Here is a 27,465-nt window from a genome sequence, read left to right as displayed (position 1 = left end):
TGACAAGTTGACGACTTGATGTATGCATCAAACCTCATAAAATCGTAAAATTTCTTTTAAAAACGTATTCCATATTCATGAGAAATTATAAATAAATAAAAAATCATCAAATTATAGTACTATACCCTGACCATAAAGAAAAGACAAAATAGTAAAACTTCCGAAACGGAGAGATTGTGAAGGACAATCAAAATTTACACAAGTGGCCCACACAAAGAAAATCACATTTGAATTTAGTCCGCATTTGATTTCATTTGGGTTTCATTTGTCAAAAATCAAATGGCTAAAAGGGCCTACCTTTTTGAAATGTGAAGGACTGATGGTTTTGACCGAAAAGAAAGAAAACAATTAGAGCATGCAAAGAAACAGTGAAGAAGAAACGTTGCACTTTCCTCTTATTATTGTCCTCTCTGTTCATCTTTAGTTTTCCTGTGCAACAAAATATTTGTTCACACTCACACCAGTAGTAGTACCACACCACTGCAAAACCAACCAACATTCTCATTTACCAAAGTCACAGCAACCGCAACTCCTCTCTTCCTTCTCCTCCAAAAAAAAAGAGAAATGACGGAGTTGGCATTTTCCGTAGCAGAAAAAGTTATCGAGAAGCTAGGCTCCCTTGCTTTCCAAGAGATATCCTTGACATGGAGCATTGCAAGCGATCTGAAAAAGCTTCAGGATACCATGTCCACCGTCCAAGCCGTGATCCTGGATGCTGAGGAGAAGCAAGCAACAAACCACCAGCTGAGCGCTTGGCTGGAGCGACTCAAAGTTGTCTTTTATGATGCCATGGATGTGCTGGATGAATTCGAGTGTGAAGATCTACGGAGGCAAGTGGTGAAAAAATATGGAAGCACTAGCAGAAAGGTATGTCGTTTCTTTTCATCTTCTAACTCGCTTGCCTTCCGTAATAAAATGGGTCATAGAGTCAAGGAGGTCAGAGAGAGGCTAGATTTGATAGCGAAGGATAGAGATCAATTTCATCTTGAGATGCGACTCGATGATAATCGTATTGTGCACAGGGAGACCCACTCCTTTGTTCGTGATCGTGATGTTATTGGGAGGGCTGATGACAAGCAAAAGATCATAGATCTTTTGATGCTCCCTAATGATAATGATAACATTTCTGTGATTTCTATTGTGGGAATCGGAGGTCTGGGCAAGACTACACTTGCTCAATGGGTGTATAATGATGAAAGGGTAGCTGAAAATTTTGACCCCAAAATTTGGGTGTGTGTATCAGAAGACTTCAACGTTTTAAAATTGGCAAAAGAAATGCTTAAATTGGCAGGTGGTGGGATTAGTGATAACATGAGTCTGGAAGAAGTGCAAGCTAGATTACGAAGTATTTTAAATGAAAAAAGATTCTTTATAGTTTTGGATGATGTCTGGAACGATGATCGTAACAAATGGATTGACCTTAAGAATTTGTTAATAGGAGGACAAGGAAGTAAAGTTCTTGTCACTACACGTAGCCACAAAGTTGCTTTAGCGATGGCTCCTGGACCAATTCATGACATAAAAGGTCTTCCAGAAAATGATTGTTTGTTACTGTTCTTAAGATACGCATTCAATGAAAGAGAGCATGAACAATATCCAAATCTAGTAAAGATTGGAGAGAAAATTGTGAAAAAATGTGGAGGTGTACCTTTGGCTGTGAAGACTTTAGGGAGCTTACTTTATTCTAAAACCGAGGAGCATGATTGGATCTCTATAAGGGAAAATGATATATGGGAATTAGAGCAAAAAGAAGACGACATTTTACCGGCATTAAGATTGAGTTACAATAAATTGCCATCGTACTTAAAAGAATGTTTTGCTTATTGCTCATTGTATCCAAAGGATTTTAGATATTATAATCGTGAGTTAATTCAATGTTGGATGGCAAATGGGCTCCTCAAAAAGTCCAACAAAAGTACTGAGTTGGAAGATATTGGAGAACAATATTTAAAAGAGTTGTTATCAAGATCTTTCTTCCAAGAAGTTGAAGGTGAAGGCAACATTGTTTGGTCATTTAAAATACATGATTTGTTACATGATCTTTCGTTATATGTTGCACAAAATGATTATTGCTTAATTCAAGACACTAGTAAGACCAACAAATTTGAAAAGGCTAGACACATTTCAATTTTGGACCATAAGTTGGGTGTTGATGCAACAATAACTTTTTTACACAAGTTGAGTAACAACATGCGGACTATTAATTTCTCATTTGATGATTGGGGCCAATTTAATTATATTAATATTAATGAATCTTTGGTGGAAACATGCATCTCAAGGTTTAAGCACCTACGATTGCTAAATTTAAGAAATTCAAAGTTGGAAATGTTGTCATGCTCAATTAGTACTTTGAAGCATTTGAGATATCTCAACTTAAATGGAAATATGAAAATAAAGAAATTGCCTGACTCCATTTGCGATCTACAAAATTTGGAAACTTTGACATTATTTGGGTGTGATGAGATTGAAGAGTTGCCAAGGGATATAAGAAAGATGGTTAGCCTCAGATATTTTGCGATAACCACAAAACAAACGCGTTTACCCGCCAACGGAATCGAGTGCATGTCTTCTCTTCGACATTTGTGCTTTGACAGCTGCCATAAGCTAGAGTGTTTTAATGAAGGAATCCAACGCCTTACTGCCCTTCGCTACTTGAGCTTCGATAATTGTAAAAGCCTGATATCTTTGCCGCAAGGTATGAAACACCTAACCGCGTTGGAATATCTGGATATTACAGATTGTGAAAAACTTAATTTAATGGAAGGGGATGACTACCCGACGAGGCTTCAAACACTCTTTATTTGGGGATTGCCACAATTAGTGAGTTTGCCCCAATGGCTTAAAGGATCTGCCGACACTCTACAATTTTTATGTATTTGGTATTGTGAGAACTTGGGGGTATTGCCAGAGTGGCTTCCTGATCTCAGTTCTCTTCGCAAGCTTCTGATTAGGAATTGCCCAAAATTATCGTCTCTGCCAGAAGGGATGGATCGCCTCACTGCCCTAAGAGAACTGGAGATTTGGAGTTGTCCTGAATTGAGGAGAGATTATGAGCGAGAGGTCAGCAAAGATTGGGGCAAGATGGTCAAATTCAGATTTGTTTAGGTAAGGGCTAAAATCTTTCTTTCTCTTCTCTTCTACGTATGCTCTGTTTTTCTATCTCACTAACCTAAAAGTCTGATTGTTTGTGGAATTAAATCACAATAAACAACAACTAACCAAGAAATCGTTTCTACTTTTCTTTTTCTTTTTTAAAAATAAAAGGGTAATACATATTATAGCAATAATATGATTTTTTTCCTACTTTTCTTTCGTTCATAATTTAAGATAGAAATAAATTGGAAAAAAAAAAGTTAGTTATGAAATGTAAAAGATAATTTGTAAATTTTGTGTTATAAAGATTTGAGTCTGTGGAGAATAAAAGAGTAGACAAATTATGAACTCTATTCTTGTTTTTTTTTTTTTTTTTGTATTTATTGAATTAAATCACAATAAAAAACAACCAACCAAGATAGATTTTTTGTTTTTTTTTTTTAACAAAAGGGCAATAATCATTTAAGATAGAAACAAATTGAAAAAAAAAAGTATGTTATGGGATGAAAAAGATAATTGTTTTTTTGGTTTTAAAGAATGAGTCTATGGAGAATAGAAGAGTAGACAAATTGTGAACTCTGTTATTGTCTTTGATGGGAGAAAATTTTAAAATCTTGTAATCTTTTCATTTCCTCTCCTCTAAAAGTGAACTGAACATGGTGTTAATGAGCTTATTTGGCCTGTATTTTCTTACTAGGAGTAGATGCAATGCAAAAATATAAAACTTGACCCATGTGTAACTTAAAATTATAAATTCATATAATGAAGGAAGTATGAAATTTATATATTTGTGAAATTGGCATTATTTTAAATATGTTTGATTCTTCTTGTTTCTAAATTGATAGATGTTCTTGGGAGATTGTTCTCTCAAAAAAGGATGTTCCTTGTGCTTAAAATTGCCACTGGTAAGATATTTTATTAATTTTTAATTTTCAATGTTCAATCTAGTGAGTGATTGCATTGGATTTACATTTCTTAGCACGAGTGGATTTTCTTCAATTTATACTCATCTAATGATTCCATGCTTTAAAACATTGCAGCTTATCAATTCAGCCATAACATGCAGCACAGAAAGTCTCAGCCTTCTCTTGTATTGTAAATAATTTTAATAATATTGTGGTGTGCATTTAGTGTTTGTAATGATTAATGGAGTGATGTGTGTTTATATTTATGATTTCAATTGTATTTCATGTATTATCTAATTTGCACAATGTTTTAGTAACTTGAGTCATGTGTGTGTTGTTGATTGTTTGTCTCTGCTTCTTGGTTATTGGAGCTATTCAAATGAAATTCCTTGTTGTGCTTTATCATTTAATTGAAAAAAAAAATTGAAGTTTGAAATTATTTTCATGTGGTGTAATATAACTAATAGCATTAGAATATCTGGTAAGCCAACAATGTGTAACTTTTAATTTTATGGAAGTGGAATACTACCCAGAAGTTTGCTTTAGCCATTAATTGTTGGTTCCAAATGTCAATTTGTTTTGAAAATTTGTATTTTCAACACCCAAAGCTGTCATATCTACTGAGTGGCCTTAATGCCCAAAGAGGACTGAAGACTGAAGATTGTTTTAAATCAAGATGACAATGCCAAGGAGATATTGGTGAGTATTGTGTATAAGTTGCTTGTAAATTTGGCCTCCATTGTTTGTTGAGATTCACACAATTTTGACTATAATTGATGCCTCTTGTTTCTGAAGTTTTGTCAGGTTTTCGTGGAAGATTCTTTTAAGGAAAAGGGATTCATTTGGCTTAAAATTTCTTTTCTAGGTGAGATTTCAGAGTTTGAATGTAAAAATATCCATGATGATGTGAAAGCAACAAAGAAAGACATTGAATTAGCCATTAAAGTAGCTTAGTGTCTCACCTATGCGCACTTGATTGAATCGGTCTTTCTTGTAGGTCATACGTGGCTCTCTCAAAACTTGCTATTGATTTTGGTAGAGAATCTATGTTGTCATTGCAATGGTTTTTTAGCTCACAACATGCACTTGTGATATCTACTAGCTCATGAAAACTTGCTATAGCTCTAAGGTTTGGAGGATTACCAAAGGTGAATATTTGATGAAGCAAAAATTTCCTGCTTGCCACATGTTTGGTGGTGAGCATATGCATAGCTTCTTCAAAAATTTCCAAACGCTTAACTATTAAATCCATAGTTATTGTAATCCTTAAAAAAAAAAAAAAAACAAATTTCAATTTTTTTTACTTAGTGAACACCAGAGAAGATATATGTAGTTTCGTGTGTGAAGGCTGTACTTTTTAATCTCATTTTACACTTAAAAACCTTGATTCTTCCTGGATATCAATTAGGCTAAATCCACTAAATTAACACTATTGACTTCTAGATTTAGGTACTTTTTACTTTCATTTTCAAGGCTTTGGATACTTCCTATAGGTTTTTAATTTTTGGTACTTTCTGTAGATTACTAATATGATGTCCAAGTTTAATTTCTGGAGTATAATATATGGTCCTCTTTCTAGGTTATTACTATCATGCTCAAGGTTTAGAAATTCCTTTGGAGCTGTGTAATGTGGGATGTGGGAAAAAAATTAACATTATTTATGTCATTCTTATTGCTTGCATGATGTATTGTGTTATTTGCTTTGCTTTACTTGCATGGATAATGTTGATGATGTATAGCTTGGGTGTTCATTGTTGATACTTGATACGCTTATGAGTACTCAATTGATATGTGTTTCTTGATTAAAATTTGGAATTACAGCCTATCAGTATATATAAAGATTTTTATATTTTACTAATGATCCTTTGTTTATTGGTTTGATCTCAATTTTAGGTTAATTTGAAGTCATTACAGCTTTGGTAAAAGGTTTCCTCTACACTTTACAGGGTAGAATCTATGAACTTTATGTGTGAGAGGCATTTGGAAAAACAACACTTAGCCCTTCACGTCATCAAGGAAGTTCAAATAAAAAGTTCTGAGGTACGTCCTAATTTTATCCTCTTAAACTTTTTGATCAGAAGTGTTTTAAGGTATAATTGGAATTAGTTTGGCTTACTCAGGTAAACAAGGAACTTCTTTCTAACTTGTTATTGTGAAATCGGATAAGTCAATTTACATAGATCCCAGAACCCTTTGTTGTTCTAATATATAGATTTCACAATAATCAAAGCTAATTGTAGATCCTTCTGCAAACTTTCATGCCTATTTTAGCTATTATCATTTTGTCAAAGGCTGTTGAACCTTAAGCACATCCCTCTCTCATGTCTCTCTTCCCATGTGAGAGTTCCATGACCAATGGATTTGTCACATTTAGTTTTGCACAATTTATAACTTTTATCTGTATTCTTCATTTATGGTGGCACTTTTATAAGAAAAAAGAAAAAGATGATGCTCTTTTTTTTATTTGAAGAAAGTTTGAGATCTGCTATAATAATATTGTAAGTCATTACATCTTATATGCTATGAGATGTAAAGACAAGACCAATAGTTCCCATGAAAAGAAGGAAGTATTAGAAGATATTGAAAACATTTACCTAAACAATTAGTAGTTAAATTTTGCTTTTACTGTGCTTAAATTGGTGATTTGGGCAATGGCTTTTCATAGAGATATCTCATTGGTTTTGGAAACTATCAATTGTTTAGCCTTTTAAGATTATCTTATTAGCTATGTTCAGCGTAGCTTTTGTTAAGGCTAATATTTTGGCTAGACCACTCTTTTGGTGAACTTTTTATTCTAAATTTCTTACTCTTCTAGTTGTTCATAAGACATTTTTATAATGGAATTGTTGTTAGTCCATTGTTTGATATCTTGATAGTCTCTTAGATGAAGCCCATTTTGCAATTAATCCTAACACACTAGATATGACTGTCTCCGATCTTATGCTCAAGAATGCTGGATCAAGCCATATCACATTGTTTGATACTGCTTTGTCATGGAAAGGAGCTTCTACTATCTTTTAGTTCTTGCTGTAAGGTTTTTCCAGATACTCCCTCTTTCTATATAAATGTTTTCTATTCGTCTTACAACTATTAAGCTAAAATTATAAATACTTTGTATATAGCAACATGTAATAGTGAATATTAAAACCGTTTGCATCACCGCAGCAATGATAGCAATTTAGAATTAGGCATCTAATGAATATAGATAGCAGCATAGATATTTGCTAGTGTTTTCTGCCAATGATGGAGAATCTTGCTACCAATTTAGTCCATAGATGGTAATGACAAGTAAATTTGAAAAAATGAGTATTAATGAACGTTGTGTGTATACTATAAGCACAAATTTGTAAGATCACACTTAGTGATTGGCATGTTAGGATTTCCATTTTCTTTATTCTTTTTCCCCTTTCTTGGGTGTACATTAGATTTAATACGACAGTTGTTGCCTTGGAGTAATGCTTTTGGTTCTGAGTCCAGAATATTTGCACTTTAAATGGTTCTGGTATTAGTTGTTCAAGTTTCATTAACACATTCATTAGAATTGCATTTGCAGAGTTGTTATTGTCGTCATCATTTTTTGTCATTTAAAGAAAATTTACCCAACAACTATAAGTGGCCAAATCTCCGTATGCTAACCTATATTGATTGGGTTTGCAGTTTGTTTCATCATTGGAGCCTATATTATTACAACTTACTCAATGTAGACCAGAAAAGAGTGTTTAGTTATTTGCACTATGTTATTTTCTTTCTCAATATTCTTATGCTTTAATACCATCCTGCATGTTTGGATTTTTCAGGTAGTTGCCCTTCTCCTCCAATGTGAACTTGGATCATATGATAGGTGGCACCTTCCAAGATGTAAATCATGAATAATAACACAAGAACTTACAAGAACTCATTCCTCATTCTACCAATCTCATTCATAAATTTTCTTCACCAGGTTGAAGACAATATATCTAGTTATTTTTAACCTCCTTGTTTATATGTTATAAGTTGTACTTTATCAGTTGTAGCATGGAAGAAATCCATTTACCTGCCCATGTTACCTTTTATTTCCAGGTCCAATCAAGTCCCAAATCATGGCAACGTTTTAGACATATGGATGAGGTCACTTGTGGTGGGAATGCCTTGAAATTCTATTCAGTTGTATGACTGAGGATGATAAGAACATGACTACTCTAGATTGAGGATAAGGTCAACCTTCTGTCACCTTTGATAATAAAGAGCATTAATAAGCTTGCAAGGTTCTTAGAGAAATATTAATTTTAAAAATTCATGCTGCCAGTCACTTTAGGAGTAAACATTTAGCTTTTTGAATAATTGTTCGTCTCACTTCTACCTCACCTTTTCATGGAGATAGTTCTATGTGCATTTGCTCTCTATTAGTTGTACTCTCATTGTGTGTATAAGAAAATTAGAGAAAACTTCACAGCTGAGTATCTACAACTTAAAATAATGAACCAAATTTTTGGTTGCTACCCTCTTTCCTATTGATGTTTCTTGAGAAAGTCACAATTTCAATCATAAAGGGCCATATTTCTATTAGATTAGTGGTAACCTTGAAATATATTGTCTCATTAATGTCTGTACAGACTTTATAATTTGTCATCTAATGAGAAGGGCATCCACTTTGCTTGGTGGATTTGTGCATATGGGGTTTTAGGTGCATGGTGTCACTTTGAGATTGATGGTATCAATGTCTCAATTTTCTTTGGTCTTCTTAACAACATGAAAATAGATCATAAACTGAGTTACAAGATTAAGACAAAAGGTAGCTGAGAAAAAAAAAGATTCATGTAGCAAGTGAACCATAAATATAAATGAGACATTTCTCAGCTAGCAGCTCACACAAACTGACAGTGCCAATATAGCCAAGTATTTGGGTAAGAGGATTGAGCACTTCAAATCTCTCTAGATGCATTTCCTTGAAAATTATGTTAAAATACTGAGAAGACTATTGCTTTTGTTGAAAATAATTTGATCTTTGCATAAATTTTGGTTGTGGAAGCCCTTGAATAAATTATAGATGGATAAATAAACTTTTTCATGGACCAGAAAAGTGATTGAAATATTTTGTGTCCAATATTAATCATGGATTTTCATATTTTCATAAATTTTGTTCCATTTTATTCAGGCAACTGCTCTTGGCGTATGCATGCAAGTCGGTTGAAAAATAATCTTACACATTCAGTGAAAAGGTTGAATGGAGGGATACAATTAGGCGGAGGCTTTGGCTGCAACTCTGAGGTCTTGGATTTGGCTTGTTAACATGGACTCATCATCAAATAAGAAAGAAACTACCTCTTAGATCCAATGACAAACATGAAGCCAAATGGTATATGTTCGAAAATGATAGAATCCTTGATAAGATAGTCATGATCTTAAGAAGAAAGTTGTTTGATAGAGAGAGAATCATATTAGATTCTTGAATGGTTGAGTTATAATCAGATGTGTTAGATGTAAAATTACCTAGCTACTTTACAACACCTAAAGTAAGCTGAAGGATCTTTGAACTTGAGATTACAAAAGTGTCATTCTCTTCATGCATTGTTCCTGATGTGAATTAACCAATTGACGACTGTAACATTTAAAGTTGTTTCAATTGAAAAGGCCTTTTCATTATTTTAGAAGACAAACGTCACAGCTCTTATGTGGTTGGGTTTCATTGGTTTGTCTTGGGTTAGGTCAATGGGTTGGAAAATTTGTGCCTAGTCAAATTAAAAAAAAATTATATTTTCATTTAACTATTTAGGCTTATAATTCAATGCAAAATTGCATTTTATATAATTGTACAAAATATTCGGAGTCTCAAAATGCCAAAATAAATTAAACTAACAACTTTAAACTAAATATCAAAATCCAAAATAAATTAAATGAAAAAACTTAAATTTATGAATTGGGTATAATAATAATAATAATAATAATAATAATAATAAATTCTCATTTTAGTTTGTGAATCCATGAAAATCCAAAATAAGGTTTGGGTTAGGTTGAATTGGGTGAGCTTCATCATGTTTGATGAGTTGAATGCAAACCTCTAATTACCATAATCACAAAAAATGTATACTTGTACTGGTTATTATAAATTTATTTATAATTAACACCACAAATGGCAAAATACTCTAGATAAGTGAGTTAACGTCACCAAGAATTTAAGGTATAACAAACAAATCAAACCCATAACGCCCGTTCATCTTGGGCTTTAGGCTAGGAACTTGGACCGATGAAAACAACCAAGGACTAAAGAAGAGCACAAAAAGTATGAACACAAACTTTGCAACAACTTGTGCATGTGTTAAGTAGTGATTGAATTACTTTTCACCAAGTACTAGTGATGGGCCCATGTGTAAGAGGTATAATCGAATCACAAATTGACAAATGTGCAAGCTATGACAAAGTGTGTGGTCATAAAGAAAACCCAATAGGTGTAGGATCACAATGATAGCAACAACTTAAAATTCCAAAAAAAAAAAAAAATTGCAATGGATTGCAATTAGGCCTTATTTTGCAATTTATTACAATTTTGGCAATAAATAACAATTTTGTATAAATAGGCTCTTGATTGTCGATTGATCAACACGTGTGTTGAGAGGTGTTAAGCTGTGTCAAAAATGCAACAATTTCTCTTTCCTTTAGCTTAACTTAGGTCTTCATCTTGAACTGAAAAATGCAGATTACAACTTATCAAGGCTTACAATTTGTTAATTTACAAACACTTAACCTATAGAACTTAACAATCTCACCTTTTTTTGACAATCCATAAACCATAGTATATTAGATGCAATGACAACATAATCCTACAATTGATATCACTCGAGAACAAGTGAACACCAAGTACCAACTACTATAATCAGGCAAGAACTATTATCAACACTGATGCTATTTTGATATACTCTTATCAAATAAAAATAATTTTTCATTCTACCCTTTACTTACAAGTAATAATGACAAAAACACTGCACGAAAGGATATCATTAGACTTAGTCTAGCATGTTTAATTGTCTAGATTTCATGTGATACATTAAGTTAGACCACAACAATGTGATTGTCGTAAATACCAAAATAGCTGAAATGTTGGGATAACTAGCCTTTTTTTATTTATTTTTTTAATTATTATTTTAGGATGGTTTGGTAGATACAACAAAGGGGAATATGAACTTTATATGTTTTCATTTGAAATACAATGAAGTGTTATACTGCTAATTGATGTACATGACTCTTGGTAGAATAGCTAAGTTGTTAGAGATACACATTTACAACCTTTTAAAATTACATATAGATCCACTTTAAAAAGAAAAAAGAAAAAAAGAAAAACTATTTAGACCAATTGTTCAATATACAATTGTAATGTTCATAATTAAGCATTATATTCCAATTAAGTCTTTGATCCTAAATAATAAAACTAACAAATTAAAAAATATAATTTTTAAATGATTGATAGTGTGGATTAGGTTAGTTTATTTGAATTGATAATTTCGCCAAGTTAAATTCAACCCGACTTAAGCTTAGAGTAAAAATGTTAATAAAATCCAACCTAACCCAACTCAACTCAACTCAAGACATTAGAGCAGATTTGTTAGGTTAGATTAGTGGGTTGAAATATACTTGTGCATTTGTGCTGATTATAAATTTATAATTAAGACCAAAAAAAAAAAAATCATAACAAATAGATCAAACCATATGGCCCGTTTATCTTGGGCTTGGGCCAATGAACACTAGCAAGGACCGAAGAAGAGCATGAAGAAAACCCATGAACATCACAACAATGACGCCGGCTAAGAGAAATACAAAACACACACAGTGAAATTATCAGAAAACTGAAATGGGTTTCTAACTTTCTCTACCTTAAACCCCAAAGCCGAAATCTTTACAGGAATTCCTTACAAAAATGGGTTTCTTTACACCTTCAGTAATGAACCATCTTTGTCTCAATGGCTTCAGCGGGAGACCTCGCCTTTTTACTCTACTCTGCTCTCTCCACCAGGTCTCTCTCTCTCTCCAATTTTATTTCACAGTTTGTTGTGGTAAACTTTCTGGGACATTGTGATTTTCTTGGTTTTTGTAGCTGCAGTAGTCTTGGGTGTTGTTTTATATCTGAAATTTTCTGAACTGGGTTCCTAGATTTTGCAAAGTTTCCTGCTTTTTTGTTTTTGGTTATTTTGCACCGACTCCAATGCATGCTTGTATGAATATGAAATTGAAAAGATTTAAATAATTTATAGAGCTTTTGCTTTTTCTTTGCTTAATGTATATGTGAAAGAAGAAACAAAGGCCCATGTATAAATTACAAAGAGGAACAGAAGAGAAACTATAAATTGCAAAGGGAAGCCAGAATTTTGCTGTTATTGATTGAAACTAAAGAGGGAATAAGGGATTTTATTGCTGGCATGCTGGAGCTTGTGATGGTATAATGGAAAGAAGAAAGATAGGAAGAATTTGTGAAATTGATAAGTGGAAGAGGGCTAGGTCTTGGAAGTGCATAAACATGAGGAGTTGAGTAGGTCAGAGAGAAAATGAATAATGATCTCAACAACGTGTTTCAGATTTTTGTTTGAAAAATACCTTGTTGATGAGGGTGGCACAAACTTATTCGACAGCAAGCAATTTGATCCTAATAAAAGGAGAGAGCTGCATCACGGAGGAGGAATCCTTGTTTAGTGGCTTTCATTGGTCATAAATTATTGCTTGAGGTAGAGGTGTTTGGTTCTTTATTTTGTTTTCAAAGTCTCTTTCACTTTAGGTCTTGAATCATTTGGTGAAGTTTGGGAAGGAGAAAGACTATAGGGGTAGAGGTGCATGGCATGTAAGTTAGTTTGATTGGAGGTACACTGCTCAAGAATCTCTCCCTCTCTTTTATTTATTTATTTATAACTTTTTATGCACTAAAGGAAACTCCTTAATAGTTGTTAGATGGCATTTCTATGCCTTTTAGGCTGCTCGTAGATCTTTATTATGACTAAGATGATTGCTGAAGTGCTCTTTTTTTGTCTTTAACTTCCTTCAAGATTTTCAGGATCTATAGTGTTGTTGTTGTTATGGTATATACCACTATAGGCAATACCTGTACTATGGTCAATGTATGTGTGCCTTCTCATTTTTCTTTCTTGTTCTCAAGTCAATTGATTAATTCTTTATTTCTTCATTTCCACATATCAATTGTTTGATTCCTTCTATTCTCAATTTTATATATTTTATTTAAATTCTAGATGCGTATTGCAGTATTGCCTTCCATGCTGTCCTATAACCAATTTTCTTTTTCCTTCCAGTGTGGAAGAAGAGACGAGGTAACCTCTATTGCCATGAACATTTGCCATCTTTCCACTGTAGGTAGAGAGCAGCTCATGATGCAATTTTATGTATATTTTTGTCATTTGTCAGACAAAAATTTCCCACTACTGATGCCATTTTTAAAATTATTTTCTTCTTGAAATTTGTAAATGTCTATGATTGGTCTGCTCTAATTTGTAAATTCTAATGATATTCATTTTTTCAGCTGAAGTTTCAGAATTTGAATGTGACGAACTCCTTGATGATATTAAAGCAACAAAGAAAGACACTGCATTACGTCTAGCTCTCTCAAGACTTGCTAGTGATTTTGGTAGAGAATCTATGTTGTCATTACAACGGTTTTTTAGCTCACGACGTGCACCTGTGATATCTACTGGCTCATTGAAGCTTGATATAGCTCTTGGGGTTGGAGGATTACCGAAGGTGACTATTCGAAAAGCAAAATTTTTCTCCTGCCACATATTCTGTATGAGCATATGCATAGGTGTACACCCCACATATATGCTAGAGACAGGCAGATTCCTGGTGCATTATACCAAAAGAGATGCGTGGGACATATGTGTATGACCTTGTACGGTCAGCTATCCTAATATTGTTTTTTGATACACTTAGCTAGGTTTGTTGACCATAGCAGTTATTGCTTTGTAGTTTCTGCTACCTAGATCTTCACTATGTTAATTTTCAATATGAATTAAAAAATATTGGCGCAGAGCATACATGTTATAGTTACCTTTTGTTACATATCTGACTGTACATACTTTAATGTTGTTGGGTATTAGGCTCAATGAATTAAGAATGGTGGTTTTGTTTAATTTTTCTGCGAAATGCAATTTTAAAACCTTAAGTATTAATTCCATTGTTGTTATGAACCAAAAAGATGGATTTCAGTTATTTGTGCAAAGTGAACACTAGAGAGAGATTTTATATAGTCTTTGGTGTGAAGCCTATTTTTTTTAGTGGGATTTCACTTCATGGTTAGACTTGGACTGTGGTTTCATATTGGTAAGGCTAAATCCACTAAGGTTTTGGGTACATACTATAGTTCTATTATGTATCTCCATATAGTTTCTTAACATTTTGCTCAAGTTTTAGGAATTCATTAGTAGCTTTTTGAGGTGGGATGTGTAGCAAAAAATAGTGTTGCATGCATGGTCGACCATATTTTGAGTCTCTTTACTATTAATTCATTATAGCCAAGAGCCTTGTAGCTCAATTGGTTGGCACCTCCTGGTGTCTCCAAGAAATCCAGGGTTCAAATACCTCCTCCCCTGTTGTAATTATTGAAGTATATATAAAAAAAACTATTAATTCATTATATAAAGAGGGGTTACTTATCAAAAAAAAAAAATTATATATAAAGAGGGGTCTTTGCATGCCATGATTATGATTCTCAATTGATGAGTGTTGTTTCATGAAAATTTGGAACTACAGTCTGTGAACATATAAAAACTAAAAGAGCTTAAAAATGTACTACTTATGTTATGAATCAGTTACTTCTTGATGAATGTATGTTAATGATTTTGACCTCAAAGTTTATGTTTACAAAGAAATGGAGTAGTGTCATTACTGATGTGGTTAGAGACTTACTCTACACTTTGTAGGGACGAATTGTTGAAATTTATGGGCGAGAAGCATCTGGAAAAACAACGCTTGCCCTACATATCATCAAGGAAGCTCAAAAGCTTGGAGGTGCGTACTTATTTTTTCATCTTCCACTTTGTGATTGATGTTTTAGGTATGACCTGAATTAGTTTGGTTTGCCAATGAAAACAAGAGACTTCTTTTTAACCCATCATTGTGAATGATATCCAATCAGTCAATGTACATAGATCCCTAAACCCTTGATTGTTCTTATTTACAGTAATTACATTAATCAAAGCTAATTATAGATCCTTCTGCAAACTTTCATGCATATTTAAGTAATTATCCTTCTATCAAGGGATGTTGGACCTATGTTTAGCATAATTACTTGGGATTTGAATGATTGAGAGTTGGATTTAGTGGTGGATTTCCTTCATATTTTGGAATCCAATATCCCTTCAACTGAAAATGGGGATCGCATGAAGTGGAAGTTGAAGAAGAATGGGGATTTTGATATCCATTCGCTTTATAATGCGTTGCGAGGTCCCCTCTCCATTGTCTCTCCTTGGAAAGGTATTTGGAAAGTTAAGGCCCCTCATTGAGGTCATTTTTTTGTTTGGACTGTAGCTTGGGATAAGATAGTCACGGGTGACAATTTGAAAATTAGGGGTTTCGCTTTTGTTGACTGGTGTGTTATGTGCAATTGTTGTGGGGAGATTGTGGAATATTTATTGCTTCATTATGAGAAGGCTCATAGGTTGTGGTGTTTTGTTTTTTCGATCCTTTGGGAATTCATGGGTTTTACCAAAAACGGTACTTGATCTTCTTTTTGGTTGGTGGAATTGGTTGTGGAAGCACTTGTCAAATAGTTAGAATTTAGTTCTGTTGTGGTTGATGTGGTGTACATGGAGGGAGTGTAATAGGTGGATGTTTGAGGATGTGGATAATTCGGATGACCAGCTGCTTGCTTCTTTCAATGGTTCTCTGTTTGACTGGTTACAATTCACATGCTTGGAAACTCACATTTAGTGAATATTTCCCATCTTTTATTAGTCCTCTTTCTCTTTTGTATTTAAGTTTTCTTTTTCGCTCATTTTCCTTTCTTTCTTTGTAATTTTTGACTATTTTGTGCTCCTTTGCACAAAGTAGCTTTATTTATTAAAAAAATAATTTTGTTGAGGCTAATGTTTCAAAATGACCACCCTTTTGGTGAACTTTTCTTTTGGAAATTTCCCACTTTTCTGGCTACTGATCAGAAATATATTTATAATTCAATTGTTGTTAATCTGTATTTTAGATGACTAATATCGTATCATATCTGATAATCTCTTAAATAGAGCCCGTCTTGCAATTAATCCTCATATGCAAGATACAACTGCATCCAAAATTTCTGCTCAAGAATGCAGGACTAAGCCATTTCATGTTGCTTGATGCTTATTGGTAATGAATGGGAGTCCCTACTGCCTTGTTCTTTCTGTATGGTTTCTCCGGATGGTCACTGTTTTCTTTATGTATGGTCCTATTACAGCTATTAATCTACTGTTATCAATGCTTTGTACATAGCAACATGTAATTGTGAATATTAAAACTGTGTCACCAGAACAGTGCTAACATGAACAACCTTACGGAGATCTACTGGTGCTCTCTTGTCAGTGATGAGGGTCATTACAGTGAGCTTGACAAAATGATTACTAGTGAATTCTGTGTTTATAGGCACAAGTTTGTAAGATCACACCAAGTTCTTGGCATGTTAGGGTTGCCTTTTTCTACTTTTGGGTGTACATTAGATTTAATATGGCAGTTGTTGCCCTGGAGTGCTTTTGGTTGTAAGTTAAGAATATCTGAGCGTTAAATGTGTGCTTCTGTCTTGCTATATAAATGCATTGTAGTTCTTCCAGGTAGTTGCTTCATTGTTTTTTTTTTTTTTTTGATAAGTAGTTGCTTCATTGTTTCCTAAGTTTCCTTTGGATGCGAACAAAAAAATCTCAACAGTTCCTTTTTTCAAGAGATTTTTTTTGGTATGTGAAAATATAAACCCCTGGAAGGATCTGAGATCACATATTTGGTCATGTGCTGCTTGTTGACATAAGTTTGACATGAGTAAAAAAGTAAGCAGTTCCTTTTTAATCATTGATGATGGCAGATTACAAACATATAAGGAAGGCATACATCTTAGTGCTTCACTGAGTTATTGGTTGTTTATTTTGGCAGCATGGATTATTATTATTTTTTAAATGGACTAGTTGGTTTACTTGTCCTTTAATAGATTTGGCCTTAATTAATTACATTTGTTATACGAGATCTTCCTTCTACCCAATTTATTATTGTTCTTTATCATGTTTTTTTTAATAGATTAATGCTTTCTTTGCCTCATAGAATTGTCCTTTTGGCAGGGTATTGTGCATATCTTGATGTAGAAAATGCGATGGACCCTTCCCTTGTAGAATCAATGGGTATAAACACAGAAAATCTTCTTATCTCACGTCCAAGTTCTGCTGAAAATTTGCTAAGTGTGGTTAACACTCTGACCAGAAGTGGAGCTGTAGATGTTATTGTGGTTGATAGTGTAAGTGATTAATTCTCATACATGATTCTGGTGTTATCCATAAATCTTCCTCTAGGGGAGTAAAAGGGGGTGCCTTGCCTTGGTATTTTTTATTTTTTTGGGTCCACACCCACAGGTGGGTGTTGTTCAACTATGGTGCTTTGGCCAGTCTTTACCAGTTTGTTTTCAGTAAAGTCGTTCTCCTCATGGATGACGTATTCTAGTTTGTACAGAAAAATGAAATGTGGGACATGTTGTGAAGCTGTTATTATTATTGTTATTATCATCATAATCTTCGTCATTTAAAGAAAATACACCAATAATTCTAGGTGGCAATATCTCCATCAGTTAACCTAAATTATATGGGTTATCATTGGAGCCTTATTATTGAAACCTACTCTTTATATTTTTCAAAAAAAAAATTTTTCCTTGGGTTATTTTTTTGTGATTGTAGATGACTAGAGATCTGTCAATTGGACTCATTGTTTTATTTTCTTTATCACTATTATCATGCTCTAATAATGTCCTGCATGTTGGCCTTTTCAGGTAGCTGCCCTTGTCCCCCAATGTGAACTTGATCATATGATTGGTAGCACCTTTCAGGATATACAATCCCGAATAATGACCCAAGCACTTAGAAAAATCAATTACTCATTATGCCAATCTCAAACTCTAATTGTTTTTCTTAATCAGGTTGAAGACGATATTTGGTCATTTTTAACCTCTTTCTTTATATGTTATTATTTTATCAGTTGTAGTGAGGATGAAATCCATTTACCTTCTCATATTACCTTTTATTTCCAGGTTCGATCAAGTCCAAAATCAGGGCAAGGTTTTGGACTTGTGGATGAGGTCACCTGTGGCGGAAATGCCTTGAAATTCTATGCAGCTGTACGAATGAAGATGATAAGGACAGGATTACTCAAGGTTGAGGAAAAGGTTTATCTTTTGTGACTTTTGATAATAAGAAGCATTAATGAACAATAGTGTTTTTGATTATTGCTTGCAGATATTATTTTATTATATATTTCAAAATCTCATGCTACTAGCCTCTTTAGGAGTTTGCATTTAGCTTTTTGAAAATATCCGTATCTCTTCTACCTCATATTTTTTGGGAAAATTAAATATTACCATCTTAAACTATACCCTCGACTACACTTTGCATTCAAAACTTTTCGAATGCACGTTTTGCTTCCTAAATTATTATCTTTGTTACACTTTGCACACTGACATCAAGTTTGCTGTTAATTTGGAGAAATTACATTTTATCACCTGAAACTATATCCTTGATTACACTTTGTACCGTAAACTTTGAATTTCCGTCTAAGGTAACAGTAAATGAATGTCGGGGTGCAAAGTGTAATAAGGGTCATAGTTTATGGTGCAAAACGTGCATTCGAAAAGTTTAGGGTGAAAAGTGTAATATAGGGTATAGTTTAGAGTACTAAAGTGTAATTTCCTCCATATTTTTTTATCATGCTCAGAGAAAAGCGATTAATGCACAGGTAAAAAAGAGTGAGTTAATTTAAGTTTAGGGAACAAAAAATGGTAGATGAGAACAAACAATAATATTAGTAGTAGTTGTATTAGTAGTGAAAAAAGACATGTCAATTAAGGAAGTTACAATGATTATGATTTTGAATAGCATAGAATGGAGGAAAAGAATACATGTAGCTGACCCTAATTAATTTGTTGTGGATCTATAGCCGACTCAAAAGATTTGGGACTAAGGCTTTGTTGTTGTTGTTCACCTAAATAAATGTAGTAAAAATGGTGGCTTCCCTCTTCCTATTGATCTTTCTAGAGAAAGTTGGTATTAATAATAACTGGCTTTATTGGGTACTTTGGCATTAAATTGTATTTATGTGTCTGTATAGACTTTCTATTATACCAAATAATGACAAAGGCATCCCCCCTCACTCTCTTTTGGAGTCGTGGATCTGTGTTTCAAGTATATGGTGTCGGTTTGTGATTGATGGTGTCATTGTCTCAAATTTTGTTGTCTTCATAGTAACAACATATAGTCAGATCTTAAGTTGAGTGGAAAGATAAAGGAAAATGTTAAATAAATAAATAAAGATTAATTTATCAATTGAAGGATATTTATAACCGCAACATTCCACTGTCAGCAGCTTGTGCAGATTGACACTTGCAGTAGAGCCAAGTATTCTGGTCAGATGAATAAGCAGTAGATGTTCTTCCTAGATCAATTTTCTTGAAAAATGTGTCAAAATACTGAGAAGGCTGTTGTTTTGTGAACAATAATTTTATCTTTGCTTAAAATTTGATGGGTGAATAAGGAATTAAATTAGCCATGGACAAGAAAGGTGGTTGCAGCCTATTTCAACTAGGATTATGTAGGGATTTTCATAATTTTTACTAATTTTGTTTCATTGATTGTTAGAGGATTTTTTCTGCTCTTTCTTTTTACTATTCTGAGCATTTTTCTTTTGACTTAGTGTTTACTTTTTAATCTTATTTTACTTGTTTCTGTTTATATTTTTTATTAGTATTTTTAATAATAACTTACATTCCAGGTAACTGGCCTTGGGGTTTGCATCCAAGTGGTGAAAAACAATCTGGCGCCTTCAATGAAAAAGGCCGAATTGGGGATACAGTTTGGGAGAGGCTTTTGCTGTGAAGCTGAGGTATTGGAGTTAGCTTGTGAACATGGAGTCATTGTCAAAGAAGGAAGCAACTACCTAATAGATGGGAAACTTTTCAGTGGTAAACATGAAGCTGAGCAGTTTCTAGTCGAAAATGATGGAATTCTCGATAAGATAGTCTTGATATTAAGGAGACAGTTGTTTGAAAAGAGAAAAGAGCATCACGTTAGATCCTTGAATTGATGAGTTTTACTCAGATATGGTAGTTAGATGTCAAAGGACCCAGCCACTTTTCTAACCTGTAGGATCCTAGAACTTGAGATTACAACAGTGTCTTCCTCTTCAGGTACAAGTCTTGCTCTTGATGTGAATTAAGCATTCGACAACAACACTAATTGAATTGATTTAATCTGCAGTTCCCTTCTGTTATTTCAGAAGAAAGACATAATAGCTCATGTGGTTGGGTCCTTTGGTTTATCTTCAGACTTTCATTCTTTGCTTGTTTATCTGGTAAAATCATTTTAAATACTCTGATAATGAATTATAAATCTCTGTTGTAATATTATAGTAGTTGCAAAGAACACCAAAACCATCAATTTTGACTACTCTTTGATGTATTATCTGTAAAATATTGTTTCAATGCTTGTTGGACCTTAGAGACAAAGACAGAGACTTTTGTTAGACCTTTATTAGAGGCTCGACCAAACGAAACTCTATTACCATGTGTTTGGATAAAGATTTTGACTATTTTATATAAATTTATAAATGAAAGGATTGTAATTAAAAATGATGGGATTTACAATCCGTTCATTTATTTAATTTTAAAAATTCTGTTAATTTGTCAATAGGGAGAGAGTAAAGAAATTTGAAAAATATTTTTATATTATTTTCCTTTCAGGACACTAAAATTTTCAACAAAATAGGTAAAATTTGATTAGAGGATTAAGAAATAAAAAACCATTGTATACATTTTCTCTATACTCAAACCACAAAACAATAAACAATTTCCTTATTTTCCGTTCTTTTAATTTTTGTTCTGGGCATGAGTATAAAACCCTTAGTCCATTAAGGGTGAATACCACTTATTTACCAGTGTTGATGCCAATTTTTGCGAATATTCTACAAGCCCAATGCAAGCAAAGCTTAGTACTCTTTGGACCCGTTATACATTCTGTAACATATTTTATTTTTTCATACGTAGCCTAAGCTTATATATTTTATTTGGGGACATGGAAGGAGTGTGGTCTTGAGGTAAATAGTGAGCCTATTTGGGCTTATTCCAGAGCCTAAACTTGCGTTTTACAAAGTTAGCTTTGAATGCTTGTAAAACCTAGAGGTCTATGATCAAGACTATGTGCTGGTCACAAATAAAACTAAAAACACTAATCTAGATTGCTAAATTTGTCACATTATCCCGAACTTCCATAAAACTCGAAATAAGCAGCTTAAACTATAATAAGTAGGTCAGCTACTATTAGAGCAATCTGACTAGTTTCCACAATTTATTAGGTTACTTATAGGGGTGTTTCCCTTTAGTAAACACAAAAAAGTGAGATTGGTAAAAAAAAATTATGCAAATTAATCATTAAAGCAATTAATCCTATTATTCAACCAAGAACAAAACTTAAGGTTGCCATTTTTCTAAAATAAATAATAATTAAAAAGCCTTGGTTCTTATAAGTAGATGGATATTAAGTGATTCCCTAATCTGAATTTAAATCCCACAACCATAAAAAAAAAAAAAAAAAAAAGTTGGGGGGCTTCCAACTCAACTCTAGAAAAACTCTCCCGACTCTTTTAACTTAACTTATAAACCATATTCACAGTAAATACAACATGAAATAGTAGCACTATTTTTATTGTCTTTAATGCTATACCACAAACGTCTTGTTTGATGGCACTAGTAGCGTCCACTCTCTCTCCTTCGTAACCTTCCTTATTCTCCCTATCTGTTTAATATTAACGGCAAAATTATATATATATATATATATATATAAATTTTTTTTTAATATTTCGATCATATTTCTTTTGTTTTCTTTATGAGTACAAGGCCTTTTACAATCTTTCTTTTATTATGCATCACTAGTTTTTATTTAATACTAGAGTGAATTGTGGGCTTTATTCTCCCTTATTTTGAACTTAAGATATAGACCTAATTTATTGGCATTTCAAAAATCGACCCAAACACCCAGAAATTAGTTTTGGCAGGTGGGAATATTCACCTATAAGTTTTACCACTTAGAAAAGGTTTCTTAGTTGTTTGGTTGTAATCTGACACAATAAATAAGCAGACTTAAATGGCCCAAAGATTAAACAAAATAAAAATAAGGAGTAACATTAAATTGCACAATAGAAAAATAGAACAGAAGTAGAAGACAAAGAACTAGCCCTTATTTATTCATTTAGGAAATATGAACTATCTCGGGCCAATTCTTTCCAAATTCTCACTCACAGTTTCTACTTAATTCAAGACATTCTCCAATCTTAGGCCGAAGTAGCCTCCCTGGGCCATTGATGTTGCCATACTTAGGCTAGAGTGGCATTTTCTTGGCATTTTTCTGATGTTAACAATTCACACTTATCTTTCTCCATTGTGCCCAATCCACATCCAACCAATTTCGGTCACTTTCAAGGCTTCACTCAAGGAATCATCCAAGATTGTTCCAAACTTAAGGCTTCATCAAGTTTTCACCTTGAGTTTGAGGGGAGGGCTAGAAAGTATGATTTGCTATTCACAAATTGAAGACAAAATCAAGGAGTTGATTTTTTTAGCGTAAATCAAGGAGTTGAAGCAATCAATTATATTGAAATGAAATTAAAAATCAGAATATCCATGTAATAAATTAGTAATTGACCCATTTTCAAATTATGTGAATCCCATTATAAATATGGGTTCTCTTGTAATGTGTTATCAATCAAGTGAATACAAGATATAATTATATAGCCTTTAGAGGTATGGATGTTGCAGCCAAGCTTAACCATGTAATTCTTTCTCTCTTTATCTCTTGTTGCTTTTGGTTTCTACATCAGTTTTCTATTTCACCTTTACTTTTAATAGGTTCAAAGAATGAAAAATTATAACTGGTTTTTTTTTTATTAATTATTATTTTTTTTATGGTAGGCTTTTCACTCGAATGGTTAAAATTTAACCCCAAAATATGGAATAATGGACAAATAATGGAACATAGCAGCAAAAAGTCTTATAACTCAATTGTCATATTTTGGTATTTAAAACAGAAAATTCTCCCCCATTGTAACTATTGATTTATTATTATTATTATTATTTAAAAGGGAGGGTGATGGAACGGGTACTAGAGCTGCTATTTTAGAAAACCATTGTCGTTGAAGTAAATGCTGAATGGACATGGCGAACTCTAAGACTTTTCAAAGGTGCTGAGCAAAGACTTAAGATAATAAGGAGGTAGATGTGCTTTAAGTGCTGCAACTTCCAAGGCGGGCTTGACCAGCTAAAAAGTGGAGTGAATAGACACTAAAAAAGTCTCAAGCACTTGCATTTCTCCCCTATAAAAGGGCAAGTATTAGTAGTCCTGGAGACATGCTTGTTATGCTTAGCTTGTTCTTTCTCTTCTCATCAGTTTTGCTCAATGGCTAAATCCCATTCTGCTAGTACTATAAGCCCTTCCATGATTTCCATAGCGCCACTACTATTCGCCGTGCTGATGGCTAGCTTAGACACAACAGGTCTCTCTCTCAATTTGCACCATATGTGTGTCCTAAAATCTCCCTTAACCCCATCTTAGCATTTGTGGGATCATGATCCTTTTCCTAGGCCCTCGGATTAGGATCGTTATAAGTTTCTATTGTAACTCTATTACGGTGTTCCTAAATATCATATGAATTCATTTTGAAATGAATGGATTAGATTTCACTATCATTTTAGGAACTTCGTGGTAGAGTTACTATAAAACTCTAGAGGATCTTAATTCCATACCTTCATAGTTTTTTATTCCTAATTTGATTAATACAACATCCTCAAAAAGATACGTTCAGAAAGAACACGTGTACAATTACTGACTTCTTGTATGATGTACTGCAGGTGCCCAAATAGGTGTTTGTTATGGAATGCTTGGCAACCTACCACCACAAAGAGAAGTGGTAGCGCTTTACAACCAATATAACATCCGAAGAATGAGACTCTATGATCCAAACCAAGCTGCTCTACAAGCCCTCAGAGGCACCAATATTGAGCTCATCCTTGGTGTCCCCAATGACCAGCTTGGAAACATTGCTTCCAACCAAGCCAATGCAAACACATGGGTCCAAAACAATGTGAAAAACTATGGCAATGTCAAATTCAAATACATTGCAGTTGGAAATGAAGTAGAGCCCTTAGGTCCAAATGCAAGGTTTGTTGTCCCTGCCTTGAGAAACATACAAAATGCAATCTCCACTGCTGGCCTTGGCAACCAAATCAAAGTTTCCACAGCTGTTGACACCGGAATCCTAAAAGTATCCTACCCTCCATCAAATGGCTCCCTCAAGCCTGAATATCGACCATTTCTTGATCCTATCATCAGCTTCTTAGTGAACAACAAGTCCCCATTACTTGTTAATTTGTACCCTTATATTAGTTACAAGGATAACCTCAATAGCATCCGCCTTGACTATGCTCTTTTCACTGCTCCTTCAACTGTAGTGAGTGATCCCCCACTCAGTTATCGCAACCTTTTCGATGCCATTCTTGATGCTGTTTACACGGCTTTAGAGAGGGCCGGTGGGGGGTCTTTGGTGATTGTTATATCGGAGACTGGTTGGCCTTCAGCTGGAGGGACAGCGACAACACTTGATAATGAAAGAACTTACATCAACAATTTGATTCAACATGTGAAGGGAGGGACTCCAAAGAAGCCTGGAAGGCCTATAGAAACTTATGTGTTTGCCATGTTTGATGAGAATCAGAAAAATCCAGAGTTTGAGAAACACTGGGGGCTTTTTCTACCAAACAAGCAGCCTAAGTTCCAAGTTAATTTCAACTAAAGAGTGCATATCATGAGCACTTCATGCATGGATTAAGAAAGCTTCTTGTTCTTCCTTTTTATTATGATCATAAATAAAGAAGGCAAATAATCTTGGACTAAATATTACTCTATATTATTTCCTGACTACAAAGTACAAAGGGAGATCATCTAGGAAGTGAATTTCCTATAATAGATGGGTTTCAATATTCACACGCATATTTTGTCTTACATATTTGTACATTATTGCACAACACAACATTATTGATGGTCACACTTTCCCCTACATGTAATTGTCCACAACGACAAAAAACATTGCTTGCATGAAATTTAACAAAAAATAATCATATTCTATGACCTAAAAGATGGAGATACTGTGTGCTTAACGATTCTACCGACTCGAACATTGTGCAACTAATAAACAAAATATTATGCTCTGGAGACTACCTTAGGCAAACTTATAACTCACCCAACGATGGAACTTCAGTAACTTACCTTAGGAAGGAGAGTACTATCAAGAACTTAAAAAGAAATTTCCATTCGGGCGTGAGGCACTTCTCTTTATTTATTTATTTTTAGCGAAAATATTATTTTGGTCATTACATTTTGAAGTTATAGTGAATTTGGTCCTTACATTTTTGTATCAATAAATATAGTCCTCATTATTTTTAATTTGTAGTCAATTTAGTTTCTGTTATTAACTCACTAACGAAAAAGATCTACGTGGCAAACAGTGTGCACTGATAGCGCTGTGGCAACTAAAATAATCTGAAAAAATTTTAATTTATCAGTTTTAAAGAAAGAAAAAAGAAGAAGAAGAAATTCAGCATATTCTTTAAGCAAATCCAAAAATAAGATCAAACAAATATCAAATGGTTAACCTCACAGAAGATTTGGCTTTGTGGTTTCAACTTCACAAACGTTCACAGTGGGATTGACATAAGTGGGTTAATACAATGGGTATTTTATCGAGCACTTGGCAGTTGACACTTGGTTAAGAAGCAAAGGCTTAGAAAGAAGAGATGAGATTTTTCAGTATTGCTCAAGCACACAACTCTCACAATTGTTCAAAGAGCCAAGAACAAAAGAAATGAGAGAAAGGCTTTTCGACCTACATGGGTTCTCTCCATTTTGCTATCACTGTACTGTCAACTGTGTGTTTTTCGTTTTGGCTAAGGTGCTGCAAGGAAGAAAACTATCTCAAAGCTCTGTTGTTACATGTTAACCATTTTATATTTGTTTGTTTTTTATTTTTGGATTTGCTTAAAGAATATGCTGGAAGTGGATTTTAGTTGGATTTTTCTCCGTTCACGCTCTTCCTAGATCTGATTTTTTTTTTCTTTATTGTTTTTTTAAGGGTTCAGTTAGATAGAATTTATTTTGTTGAAATTGAAAATTAAAAACTGAATACACTGTAGCAAAATAATTTTTAAATGTGTGAATAGTACCGTGAAACCCATTTTTAATGAAAAATTGCTGAAAAATGAAGTTTGTGGGTCTCATAAACAGTACACGGCACACTGTTTACGGTTGAATTGGTCAAAAGTTGTGGCTACTACTGTTTATGAACAGTAGCCTTTGTCACTTAAAAGCTGAGAGGCTGCGCAAGGAAAAAAAAAAGAAGAAGAGCTGAAATGTGAAAGCAATAAATGTAAACACAATAATTTGTACCTAGATGATGTGGTATGTAATATTATTATTTTAGTTATCGCTAAGTTTAAAGTGTGCTAACAGTGCACAGGTTGTCACGTCAGTAGAGACCAAATTGACTGTAAACTGAAAATAACAGGAACCAAATTAATTGTTACAAAAATGTAGGGACTAAATTGACTGTGACCCTAAAATGTAAGGACCAAAATGACGTTTTCGCCTTTATTTTTTTGTGTGGGATTATCATTACTTAAGATATTTTCCATGATTTCAATTAAGAAACAAATTTCTTTAAAATAGTAGATTGTTTCTTTCGACACAATATACAATAACAAAAATAAAAAGCCAAAATAGTTTTTCAATTCGTGGGAGAGAGCATGACTCAAGTTGATGAATTCTTAGTCACATTCACATAGCATGGTTTTGCTTTCTTTTTCTTTTTTCTTTTTTTCGTAAAATAATATTCGTTTATGCACAATTTTTTTAAAATTTTTTTTTTGAAAATACATTTTTTTTATTTAACTAGTTTTTTTAAAAATAATTGAAATAAAGTATACCAAAGCAACGTATGACTGTAGTTCTTTCATCATAAATATGTTCCATTTGTAGAAAATGCATTTCGCTAGTATGCGGCAAGAATAGCTAGCCATAAATAATAGTAATTCAAGATTACAAAGATTTCAACATGAGCCGTTCTAAAGTCACAAAAAAATTCTTTTGATAACCCTTTTATGTGAGTTGATAGATAAATTTGGAAGTCGTGTAAAAATTTTTGTGAATTTTTATTTTGATCCTAGATTTATTGTTCAAATTAACATGGT

The 27,465-nt window shown here is 33.4% G+C and overlaps 3 protein-coding genes across 19 annotated transcripts; all 3 read left to right on the top strand.

Moving 5' to 3' along the window:
* The first annotated feature begins 316 nt into the window (after positions 1 to 316).
* LOC142611284 (putative disease resistance protein RGA1) lies at positions 317 to 9,634 on the top strand. Of its 11 annotated transcripts, none has more exons than XM_075783376.1 (10): positions 317 to 3,105; positions 3,939 to 3,998; positions 4,134 to 4,697; positions 4,794 to 4,863; positions 4,996 to 5,146; positions 5,945 to 6,038; positions 6,948 to 7,027; positions 7,796 to 7,938; positions 8,058 to 8,192; positions 9,133 to 9,634. In XM_075783376.1, the coding sequence occupies exon 1, from the start codon at positions 565 to 567 to the stop codon at positions 3,103 to 3,105; it is 2,541 nt and encodes an 846-aa protein (XP_075639491.1). In that variant the 5' UTR covers positions 317 to 564; the 3' UTR covers positions 3,939 to 3,998; positions 4,134 to 4,697; positions 4,794 to 4,863; positions 4,996 to 5,146; positions 5,945 to 6,038; positions 6,948 to 7,027; positions 7,796 to 7,938; positions 8,058 to 8,192; positions 9,133 to 9,634. The 11 variants fall into 11 exon arrangements, with proteins under 11 accessions (XP_075639491.1, XP_075639490.1, XP_075639489.1 ...); XM_075783375.1 differs by having other exon boundaries at positions 6,875 to 7,027; XM_075783374.1 differs by having other exon boundaries at positions 5,892 to 6,038.
* A 2,137-nt stretch (positions 9,635 to 11,771) lies between these two features.
* On the top strand, positions 11,772 to 20,776 carry LOC142611286 (DNA repair protein recA homolog 2, mitochondrial). Of its 7 annotated transcripts, XR_012839989.1 has the most exons (10): positions 11,772 to 11,982; positions 13,004 to 13,075; positions 13,265 to 13,325; positions 13,492 to 13,709; positions 14,888 to 14,975; positions 17,261 to 17,433; positions 17,959 to 18,105; positions 18,217 to 18,351; positions 19,950 to 20,364; positions 20,435 to 20,776. XR_012839989.1 is itself a non-coding variant. In XM_075783387.1 (9 exons), the coding sequence occupies exons 1-9, from the start codon at positions 11,930 to 11,932 to the stop codon at positions 20,259 to 20,261; spliced, it is 1,251 nt and encodes a 416-aa protein (XP_075639502.1). In that variant the 5' UTR covers positions 11,772 to 11,929; the 3' UTR covers positions 20,262 to 20,776. The 7 variants fall into 7 exon arrangements, 6 of the variants coding, with proteins under 6 accessions (XP_075639502.1, XP_075639501.1, XP_075639500.1 ...); XM_075783387.1 differs by having other exon boundaries at positions 13,012 to 13,075; positions 19,950 to 20,776; XM_075783386.1 differs by having other exon boundaries at positions 18,217 to 18,339; positions 19,950 to 20,776.
* A 2,785-nt stretch (positions 20,777 to 23,561) lies between these two features.
* Positions 23,562 to 25,118, top strand: LOC142611356 (glucan endo-1,3-beta-glucosidase, basic isoform-like). Its single transcript, XM_075783466.1, has 2 exons — positions 23,562 to 23,720; positions 24,076 to 25,118. Exons 1-2 carry the CDS (start codon positions 23,624 to 23,626, stop codon positions 25,014 to 25,016), a joined length of 1,038 nt encoding a protein of 345 aa, XP_075639581.1. The 5' UTR covers positions 23,562 to 23,623; the 3' UTR covers positions 25,017 to 25,118.
* The last annotated feature ends 2,347 nt before the right edge of the window (positions 25,119 to 27,465 follow it).

This window comes from Castanea sativa, chromosome 9 (assembly GCF_040712315.1).
Source record: "Castanea sativa cultivar Marrone di Chiusa Pesio chromosome 9, ASM4071231v1".
In the NCBI taxonomy this organism is placed as follows: domain Eukaryota; kingdom Viridiplantae; phylum Streptophyta; class Magnoliopsida; order Fagales; family Fagaceae; genus Castanea; species Castanea sativa.
This window is presented reverse-complemented; position numbering and strand designations above follow the sequence as displayed.

Coding starts and splice junctions, on each gene's coding strand:
- LOC142611284 (XM_075783383.1), top strand. CDS start 565: ATGACGGAGTTGGCATTTTCCGTAGCAGAAAAAGTTATCGAGAAGCTA.
- LOC142611286 (XM_075783385.1), top strand. CDS start 11,887: ATGGGTTTCTTTACACCTTCAGTAATGAACCATCTTTGTCTCAATGGC. Junction 11,983..13,003: donor TACTCTGCTCTCTCCACCAG/GTCTCTCTCTCT, acceptor ACTTCCTTCAAG/ATTTTCAGGATCTATAGTGT. Junction 13,326..13,491: donor TTGCCATCTTTCCACTGTAG/GTAGAGAGCAGC, acceptor TCATTTTTTCAG/CTGAAGTTTCAGAATTTGAA.
- LOC142611356 (XM_075783466.1), top strand. CDS start 23,624: ATGGCTAAATCCCATTCTGCTAGTACTATAAGCCCTTCCATGATTTCC. Junction 23,721..24,075: donor GGCTAGCTTAGACACAACAG/GTCTCTCTCTCA, acceptor GATGTACTGCAG/GTGCCCAAATAGGTGTTTGT.